The 10,616-nt window shown below is 41.2% G+C and overlaps 1 protein-coding gene across 1 annotated transcript; it reads left to right on the top strand.

Annotated features, from left to right (window-relative positions):
• Window positions 1-8,320, top strand: LOC135714929 (very long-chain specific acyl-CoA dehydrogenase, mitochondrial-like). Its single transcript, XM_065238324.1, has 5 exons — window positions 1-131; window positions 204-384; window positions 453-1,721; window positions 7,893-8,105; window positions 8,180-8,320. The coding sequence occupies exons 1-5, from the start codon at window positions 64-66 to the stop codon at window positions 8,318-8,320; spliced, it is 1,872 nt and encodes a 623-aa protein (XP_065094396.1). The 5' UTR covers window positions 1-63.
• Window positions 8,321-10,616: the final 2,296 nt, after the last annotated feature.

Below are 10,616 nucleotides of genomic sequence, written 5' to 3' on the forward strand. Positions count from 1 at the left end.
CTACAAGGTGTCACTTGCTTAGAAAATACTCTTTGGCAATCAAATAAGTTTTGTTACCTGAAGATGTTCCAACTAACTGGGCAAGTGTTGAGCCGAAACGGTCAGCAGTTGGTGCGCTACGGAGCAGTAAGGTTGGTATCATGGAAGTCTCGCTCGAGACCGGAAAAAATCTTTACGTAACCTATATTTCAAAATTCTGGCAGATGCCTCTCCACAACGGCAAAGCTCAATTCCGAACCGCCGAAACCGAATCAATCCTTCATGATGAACGTTTTCAGCGGTAAGGTGCAGACTTCACAACTGTTTCCATATCCGGATCCTCTGAACGCAGAGCAGAAAGAGTACATTCAGGCGTTCATCGACCCAGTTAATCGATTTTTCAATGTAAGCTCGTGTTTGCTCAACTTAGAGATAATACCGTCAAAATTAAAACGAACTATTCCATCTTGCAGGAAACCAACAATCGTACAAAGAATGATGAAACCAGCAATGTAGACGAAAACACAATGAATGCCGCCTGGGAGTTGGGCATTATGGGTACCTCCATTCCGGAGGAATACGGCGGTCTGGGCTTGACAAACATGCAAGCAGCGCGTTTGGGTGAAATCAGCGGAGGTAGCGATCTAGCCTTCACAATCCACATTGGAGCACATCAATCGATCGGAACGAAAGGAATCTTGCTGTACGGAACGGAAGCGCAAAAGAAGAAGTATCTGCCACAGCTGAGCACGGGTCGTGTCATGGGAGCATTTGCTCTCACTGAGCCATCGGTAGGGTCGGACGCGGCGTCAGTGAAAACCAGGGCTGTTCTAAGCCCATGCGGCAAATACTTCATCTTAAACGGTTCCAAGCTGTGGTGCTCGGGAGGTGGAATAGCGGATATTTTCACAACGTTTGCCCAAACCGAAGTGGTCGATCCGAAAACGGGTCAAAAGAAGGATAAAATGACTGCATTCATTGTGGAGCGTGGATTCAACGGTGTGAGTTCGGGACCGCCAGAGAAGAAAATGGGCTTGAAGTGTTCCGTTACGACAGATGTTTACTTCGATGATGTTAAGGTTCCGGTGGAAAATGTACTTGGAGAGGTTGGCAACGGATTTAAGGTTGCGGTCAACATTTTGAATTCCGGAAGGTTTGGATTGTGTGCAATGCTGACGGGCACGATGCGAGCCTGTATCGAGAAGGCCGCCGAACATGTATCAAACCGTGTTCAGTTCAAGCGTAAATTGATGGAGTTTGAAAATGTCCAGGAGAAACTGGCCAAGATGGCTATGCATCACTACGTGGCTCAATCGTTGGGTTTTATGGTGTCGGGAAACATGGATGCCGGATCGACCGATTATCACCTGGAAGCAGCCATTACCAAGGTGTTTGGGACGGAAGCGGGATGGTATGTCTGTGATGAAGCTATTCAGTTGCTGGGAGGAAACGGTTACATGCAAGCGCCCGGATTGGAGCAGTTCCTGAGGGACATGCGAGTATTTAGAATCTTCGAAGGAGCAAACGATGTGTTGAGATTGTTCATCGCACTGACTGGCATACAGAACGCCGGAAAGCAACTGAAGGGATTGCAGACGGCAATGAAAAATCCACTGATGAATCTGGGAACGGTTTTCCAGGAAGGAACGAAACGAGTGTCGCGTAAAATGGGAGGTTCCGGTACAGATTTGAGCCCGTTTGTGGCCGATCCGTTGAAGGACTCTGCGAAAATGTGTGCTCAGGTAAGTTTGGAAACCTTGTACATTTTATTCTGTTTTTTTTTATTACGTTTAAGAACTACAGGCCATTGGGTGTCAAAATCCACATGAAATTCGTAGGAAATGAGTACACCGGAACAATTTGTACGGTAATCCCTTCATTTATGCGGTTAGTGGAACCGTCCACCCACCGCTCTTTATCGACTGTCCTTCAATCAACTGAACTTATTTCATGAAGATAACTAGTTTATAGTTCACACACACAAAATCAGAGTAATCGGTTGAAGGACCGCCGAGAAACAGCGGCGGATGGACGGTACCGCCCAGCGCATAAATGAAGGCATTACCTGGTTTATTTCGGAAGGAATAAAACAGTAGGGTGGTGCTGATTTTTCAAAATCGCTCGGGGACATGTTTTTCCATGTGGAAAATGATTATGGAAAATATTGCCAAATACCCCACAATATGGGTATTTTTGAAAACAGAGTGACCTGTAGGGAACGCTAATCCATGTCCGTCACCATTTTTATATCCAAGATGGCGGCTTCTGGTTACAGTAAAACTGAATAATACTGTCAAATACCCCACAATATGGGTATTTTTGGAATCGGAGAGACGTGTAGGGATTGGAAATCCTTGCCTGATTTCATTTTGGAATCCAAGATGACGGCTTCCGGTTACAGAAAAAGCTGGGAAATACTATGAAATACTGTGAAATACACCAGAATATGTCGGCAAATCCAATATGGCGGCTTTAGGTTACATAAAACGGGAAAATAGTGTCAAATACCCCACAATATGGGTATTTTTGGAATCATAGTGACGTGTTGGAACCGGAAATCCATTGTTGGCGTCATTTTGAAATTCAGGCTAGTTTCCGGTTACAGAAAAACTGGGAAATACTGTCAAATACCCCACAATACACTGAATGCTCCATTTATGAACGAAACCGGGGGGTTGCAAGTCGAATAATAGCGTAAAAACTCTTTATTTGAGATTTACTTCGTAAAAAAGAACTATTTTTAAACTAACACTCGACATGTTTGTATAAATGCTTGAATAAATTCGTGTTCTAGGTTATACAAGAATACCGTGGATTAAAGACCTTGAGGTCTAAAAGTGCAACATGTGATCTGTTGTTGTTAATGTATACGATGGACATTATGAAGCTTCAGGAGATTTTGCTTTATGCCCCATTAAACATGTTATCAGCTGAATATTTTAAAGTTATAGTTGATTGACGTTCTAGTGACGTGTAGTTGACATTGGATTTTTTCAATATTAAACATCGTCACTAAAACACTACCGCCATCTGTTGACTATACGGTGATGGGTAGTACGTTGAACAGATGGCGGTAGTGTGTAAACATCAAACGCAAGGGTTTGAAGGGTAAACATCAAACGCAAGGATTGTCTGTATGATTGGCCATAGGCGATAAAACCAACTAAAAACATTTCAATTGACAATTACCAGTGATATGCATGTTTGTCTGTGGTTTTAAAATAATGTTTTTGCTTTTTTTTTTTCTTTATTCATATTATTTGAAATGTTAATTTAACTTAAGTTTCTCTGGTTACGGGAAATTAATCAACCTACTAAAGAAGAAAAACGGTGATAATTTACTCACTTTCATAAACAAGCACACGTACTACGATGGAATTCTTCGTCATAGTCGCTGGAATCATTACAGTGCTAACATTTGAAAACGGCGCAAAAGCCATTTGTAAACAAATGGTTTGTGGGCCCTTTACTCGCTACCCGAAGAACGCCCACGCAAATCAACAGCATCGTCAGGAAGGGGAAAATTTCCCCTACCCGATGTTGCTGTTGTGTCGCGTGGGTGTACTTCAAGTAGTGAGTAAAGGGCCCACAAACCATTTGTTTACAAATGGCTTTTGTGCCGTTTTCAAATGTTAGCACTGAAGATACATCTGGAATTAGTGGTCGTATATAGCATAACAATTTAAAAGCCTTTTCAATTGAAACTCACTGATGCCTTCTGTTAATTATTTGGGGAAAATTCTTTTGGATCTTCAATATCTGTGTCAGATTCCTCGTATACATCCTTCTTATCTTCATCCAGTTCATGCACAATTTAAATTAGGTCTTCGACAATTCATGCTAAAGCTTCTTCGGAAAACCCATCACCATTAATTCTTTTCCCTAGCTGAATAATTTGGACATTCAATTCGTCTTACCCTGGTTTATCTCCATGTTACGGAAGCTGGTCAAATTGGCTTCCAGCAGTTATTGATAGTAGTGTCTGTTTTTAGCATTTACTATCACACGCAAGGAGCAGCGCTTCAATTCAGGGGAAACATGTCAGAAGGGTCTAACTCGAAACGTAAACAATGACTTGGATCGTTGGTTTCTAACGAATGACAACACACCCACTCAAACTAACTAAATCATCTGACAGAGAAATGTTTGTTCTGTGAGCTGGTGTAGTCAGATTCTGTGGGTGTGTGGTCATTGAAGAGAAATCGACGTTCAAATTCATTGTTTACGTTTCGAGTTATGCCCTTCTGACATGCTTCTTCTGAATTGCGTTTGTTTTGAAAATCTTCGCTGTTACATACGAGCGAAATGAACAAATGAGTTCATTATACATCAACGACTTCGTGTGTGTTGATATTCACCAGTTTTTGATAATCCAACCCAAAATTATCAAAATCAGAACCGACCCTCAAAAGTAAAATAATCAATTTAATTTTGGGAATTATTGATTATTTTTAATATTGTCAACCCCAGAACGTAAAACCTCGATATTATCATCGATTTCGAATGAGGCAATTATTTGCCATCGATCTGTGTGCAAAAACCAACACGACACGTTCTTCAGCGCTATATTTGTGTAAAATGAAAATGATCATTTTGTATTTGATCCTCAAAATCATCCCCACCAAGATGAAGACGAATCAAGGGGTAGGTCACTCCGCACACTAATTTTGGGTCAACATTTTTCTCAGTGTGCCGCTGGTTTGCCGATTGTGCCGGGCATAGAGCAAGCTGTGATTTTTCAAAAAATAGTATGGTATATTTGGCAACCCAGTATTTCTGACAGCTTGAATGTTTAGGTTTGCAATCGCAACGGCCCCGAAAATGTCGAATATCGTGCTCGATAAGGATTTCTTCTACCGACGAATAAAACGCCTCTACGCCAGCTGGGAGGAATCAGAGTTCTCCCATGATGATTCGCTGCAGAAGGTGGATTGTAATCTGACGGCGGTCGGCGTAGACGAGGAAACCATCTACAGCAAATCAATCTCGCTGAAGACTTGGCTGCTGGGATACGAGCTGATCGATACGATTACGGTGCTGTGCGAAAAGTCAATCTTTTTCCTGACCAGTAAGAAGAAGGTCGATTTCTTGAAGCAGATCGAGAAGGATGGTAAGGAGGGCATTCCGTCGGTGAAGCTGTTGAAAAGAACGACAAAGACAAGGCCAATTTTGAAAAGATTATGATTCCGGACAAGAAGCTCTCGGAAGTTTTCCACGTCGGAATGGTTTATGCCAAGAGGAACGATCCCAATCTAAGACGTTCGGTTTTACCATCGGGTTCGAGTTTCGGGAGAATTCGATCGTAGTACCTCAACAAGTGAAATTCAGTTTAAAAATTGTCAGTTAATTAGATTGAGTAGAAGCAATAAAAATTCCGTGTGATTGTGCCGTGAAAATTAGTTCGGTATTGTTCAAATGAGTTTGGTTTGGTAGACGGCCAATTGACCGACTACTTTTCACGGCACAATCACAAGGAGTTTTTAATGCTTCCACTCAACCTAATTAACTTTTATTTTTATTTCAAAAATCGAAAATCATTTATTTTATCTCGTATAAGATGACACATATCCGAAAATAAAACTACTCTTTTACTTAATTCAAATTTAAATCGAAATCTCACGTCAAATTTACATACGTCGCATCGGTGGTAAGGCCACAGTTGATCAGATGATCCAATCCATCCAAATTGCTCTTGCATTCCGGTTCGTAGTACACTCCATTTGCGTAGTAGCTGAAAGACTTGTGACCGGCATCGATAGCAATCGACAGCCCTCGGAAGCCTACATTTCGAATTTAAATGTGAACCGAGAAGTGAATTACTGGTCTGAGTTTCTCTAGTAGTATTATTCAATTAGAGTATGTTTCTGAAATACACAATCAAACAGCACGTAATGTTGTGAACAACTTCAATGACAGCTGTCCAGCAGTGCTTCCATTTTATTTAATGAACAATCCAATGCCTACGAGATTGTGCCGAAGGTGTGCCGATGGACGTGCCCAAGCTATGCCGAATCTACTTTCTGCACTCTGTGCTGAGTGACTTACCCCTTGAGACGAATATTAATATTGACAACAACAGAGGCGTTAATGAACATCCAGCCACGAATAAAGAAAAACAAATGATGACTTCGATACTCAGAGGTTGCCTTGATCAAGGGAATGCTGTTATGTCAAAATTCTAATTCATGCAGATAGTTGGTCTATCTGTTAAGGTTGTCTCCATTTTCAGCTATGTTGAGTGTAGATGAAATGATTTTGATCAGCACTGATTGAGAGTGCAATTTTTAACTACAGAACATGTGATCCCAACAAACTGGACACAATATCGGATTGTAAAAACCTTCTTTGCTGCCAGTACAGATAGTGTTTCGTCGGAGTGTAGTTTGACCAAGTGTCCAATTCTGAATTGACTGAAGGCGTCATCCAAAACGAAAAGAACTTTAAATGCCAACCCTTTATGCGATTATTACTCTTTGGCATCAGAAATTAATTAATTTTCAAACCAGTCACTGAGCGGCGCCGTTGGTGTAGTGGTAAGCGTGATTACCTCTCACCCCAGCAGGCCTGGGTTCAATCCCAGTCGGCGCCGCCGGGATGTTCTGAGGCATAACATCTCTGATCACGGGAAGGAAGGCGTTGGTCCCCGGTTCATGGGTTGATGGGTCGATAGGTAGGGTCCAGGTGTGGGAGCTGCCTCCCTGGCGTCGGTAGCATTGGTGCTCAGCACGGAAAACAAGATCGACGGAAAACAAATCAAAGGAAAAAACAGTCACCAGAAACCATCATCTTGGATCAAAATTGCATCAGACATGGATTTTCGGTTTCTACACGTCACCCCGATTGTAAAAATATCAATATTGTGAGGTATTTGACAGCATATTTATGTTTTTTTCTGTATCGGAAAGCCGCCATCTTGGATTTTAAAATGGCGTCAGACAAGGATTCCAAAAATACCCAGTAATGGAGTATTTGACAGTATTGCACCAGAAGTCGTCATCTTGGATTTCCGGTCCCAGTTCAAGACCAACAATTGAAAAAGCCTCAACTCCATTTTGTGAACAAACCTTGTAAGGCCATTTTTTCGTGAACCGAAACCTACATTCGCGAACCTAAAATACAATCGGGTAGAGGAGAATCCCCCTACCTGTTCATTTTGTTGGTTTACGTTGGCGGACTTCATTTGTTTCGCGACAAAATTACCTTGCAAGGGTTTTTTTACAAAATGGAATTGAGGTTTTGGATATCAAAATGGCAACAGACATGGATTTCCGGTCCTTACACGTCACTCCGAGGTATTTCACAGTATTTCCCAGTTTCCCACAATGGCAAAAAGAAAATCGCTATTTCGTAAAAAAAAAACCTCGTTATTTGGGATTTACTTCGTCAAAAGTGGGACGTTAAGTTAACTGAATACTGCGTAAAAAAGACTTCGTAAATGGAGGTTTCAGTGTATATGAAAAATTGAGCATTTTTCGTTATCATTTAAAGGTGGCGCAAGGGGTTAAGCCCAAAATATCGAACGATGTCCTTTTTCAAACAAATTATGGTTCTGTAAGGGAAGAAGCAGAAATAAAAAAATAATACGAAAAATGCACTACAAGGGGAAGGGGTTTAAAGAAGGTACCCTCCCCTGTAGCGTATTTTTATACATGGCAGGTCACTAAGATGTGCGCGCCCCACCCGTCTCAAATCCATTCGCTCTTAATAGTAATATGTATAGGAATGTATTTAGTAATAGCTTATTTAGTCAGCGATAATGGCACGGATAAAAATCCATGCAAAAGGGCTAAAATCGTTGTTTTAAATGGAGCGCATATATAACAGAGGGCGCAGAGCTTCAAAGAACGGTTCTTGGTCAAATTTGTAAAATGTCTTGATTTTAAAACCCTAATAACTAGTTTTTCTCCACACAGAGCATCGACCTCTTCAGCCAAACCATCGAATCCCTGCTGATTAAGCACGGTAAGGACATCGTGGAGCGACAGTTCCTCTTGGCCCGAGTGGCTGACGCGGCCATTGACATCTACACCATGGCGTGTGTATTATCTCGTGCAAGCCGGGCCGTCCGGAAAGGTCTACCATCTGCCGAACACGAAATTCTGATGACTCAGACATGGTGCACTGAGGTTTGTTCGACACGCTCATTTGACCGTGCATGAACGAAGAGAAATGTAACCGAAACTTTCCATTCGATCCACAGGCTAACTACAGAGTGGAACAAAACATCCAGCGGATTCATTCCGGAGTGTTCCTGGATAACTACAAGAGGATGTCGCTGATTGCGTCGAACATTTGCAGCCATCAAGGACCGGCTCACACGAATCCTTTGGAGGTGGACTAAAGTGCTTGGGACGAAAAGAGTTAGTGGATGAACAACTCATTTAATGATAAATTAATAAATTAATAAAAAAATTGTTTAGTTTTAAGATAAAGCGCTGAGCGAAAGACGATTTTGAATAGAGTATATCATTGTTTTACTCCTTCAACATTTTAAAAGGTGACATAAATTAAAATTAAACTTTGCATCAGCGTTAACGACATTATGCATTTTCAATCCACACAAAAAGAAATTCCTTGAATCAATGCAGTTTCTGATGTATTTGCGTCATATAATAGATAATGATGCAGTGGCAAAGTACTTCTTTTGTGCTACGATGGTTCAAGAAAGTTCAATATCCTCCCTGATCAGTTCCACGCCAAATGACGAATCGGACAAACTCCTTCTTCTCCGACTTTGCATAATTGTGTGTTATGGACATTGCTGGTAAATATCATGTCCGTCATGTGAGAATGACATAACAGGTCCTATAGCTATCATGAGACGCATTCCTGTCATTTTTTCAATGACGAAGCTCTCTTGAGATTAATTATCATAATTTTTGGAAACCAAATTACTGGTCAAGTTAGATGAATTTCCAATGACTTACGGCTCCAATTGCTTCCGCATCCACCGTTTTCGCCCGATTTGGCTCCCTCAGACTATTATCTCTTCCCAAAAGATGGCTCATCAATAAAAAAAAATCAGCTCACGAGAGGAAATCATCGACGCCGCGGAGGAGTATTTTGCAGACCTTCTGAAAAATTACTTTCCGGACGGGATCATGAAGTTAAAAAACCGCTGTATTAAGTGTATCGAGCTAAAAGGGAACTATATTGAATGAAATTAAAAAAAAAACGTCATTGGGACGATACTAATGGATATTTTTGGTCGCTATTGAAAATTTAGTCGATTGCTGAATTTATGTATGGGCCCAAATTAGGAGCATTTAGTCCGACATTACATCCATTTCCCCAATATATTGTGTGTGGCAGGATAATTTCTCAAAAAAGGATTATACCATCTGTTTTATGTTCATCGCCGAACGACTGCGGCCGTTGATTTAACACACGGCGGCTTTTTATCCAGGATTCGCTCCTCAAGCTGCTGCCATAAAATTTTATCAAAGTTACACACCTGTGTATAATCCTTATGGGCGGGGTTGCATCGCGCTTATGAGCAGCGCGCTTCGACCGTAACCAAATGAGAATTTTACATAAGCGCGACAATATTATTATTTTAATAAAATAAACCTCATGAAAAATAATTACATAAAAAAGCCTGCTAACCAGAAGTTTAAAAATTAGTTGCGACGGTGGTGTAGTGGGTAGTGGTAAGCGTGACTGCCTCTTACTCAATCCCAGTCGGCGCCGTCAGAATTCAAATCTCTGATAACACCTTCCTTCGGAAGGGAAGTAAACCCGATGGTCCCCGGTGCATGTGTTGATGGGTCGATAGGTAGCGTCTATCCTAATGAGCTTTTTTTTAAATTACAATTTATTTTTCTTTTCTTTATAAACGATACGTCATTTGGACGCAGAACAGCCTTAGTAGGAACTCGAAGCGGTTTTGTTCTTTCGGTAATTCCAAAAGGAAAGAAAATGGATTGCCTGTGGAGATGCGTCTCAAAGACACGAGCACTAGTACCATAGAGGTAACTCTAAGACTAGAAGGTCCCGAAATAACGTGCTCAACTTTTTGGCTAAGCTCTGGTACTCTCTTCGGTCCCAAGCTGATCGAATCACCCCTCGAAACCTAGGAAAATCCACTAACCCCTCATTTTATCTGTCAAACTTTCATAGCAAATCAAAACAAACATTGTGTAGTAGTAAAATTTCGACTAGACTGGGGTACGTTAATCGTTTGCTTGGGACCAATAGGCTAGTCAAGTAGTGAACCAATTTAAAATCGTTAGTTTCGTATTGATTGTTGCTAGTACGCTAATGTAAAAATGTATTTTTTTAAATAACACTTCAAGGCTGCTTTTAATAGCTCAGTGGCATCGGACTTGCAAATAGTTACTGCTTTCGATGGTTCTCCAAGAGATGCAATTGAATTCAGTACCTTCGAAATCTCAACGCATCATGTTGAAGCAGCCATAGACAAATTGAAACCTTCATACTCTATTGGTCCCGACGGAATTCCCGCTTGTATGTATATTGAAAAGATGTACAGATGCTCTTGTCTACTCATTGACTGTTTTATGCAATGCTTCCTTAGAGCAACGTAAATTCCACGTCCACAAGAAAGGTGATAAGGCTGATACTGAAAACTATCGTGGAATCACATCGCTGTGTGCTAGTTCGAAGGTGTTCAAGAT

This window comes from Ochlerotatus camptorhynchus, unplaced genomic scaffold (genome assembly GCF_037179485.1).
Source record: "Ochlerotatus camptorhynchus isolate MF236.1 unplaced genomic scaffold, CSIRO-AGI_Acam_v1.1 ptg000764l, whole genome shotgun sequence".
Classification (NCBI taxonomy): Eukaryota; Metazoa; Arthropoda; class Insecta; order Diptera; family Culicidae; genus Ochlerotatus; species Ochlerotatus camptorhynchus.

Bases quoted from the DNA above. Each gene is read 5' to 3' on its own strand.
- LOC135714929 (XM_065238324.1), top strand. From the start codon at position 64: ATGTTCCAACTAACTGGGCAAGTGTTGAGCCGAAACGGTCAGCAGTTG. The intron at 132-203 runs GTTGGTATCATG...AAATTCTGGCAG, and splicing joins GTGCGCTACGGAGCAGTAAG to ATGCCTCTCCACAACGGCAA. The intron at 385-452 runs GTAAGCTCGTGT...TCCATCTTGCAG, and splicing joins CAGTTAATCGATTTTTCAAT to GAAACCAACAATCGTACAAA.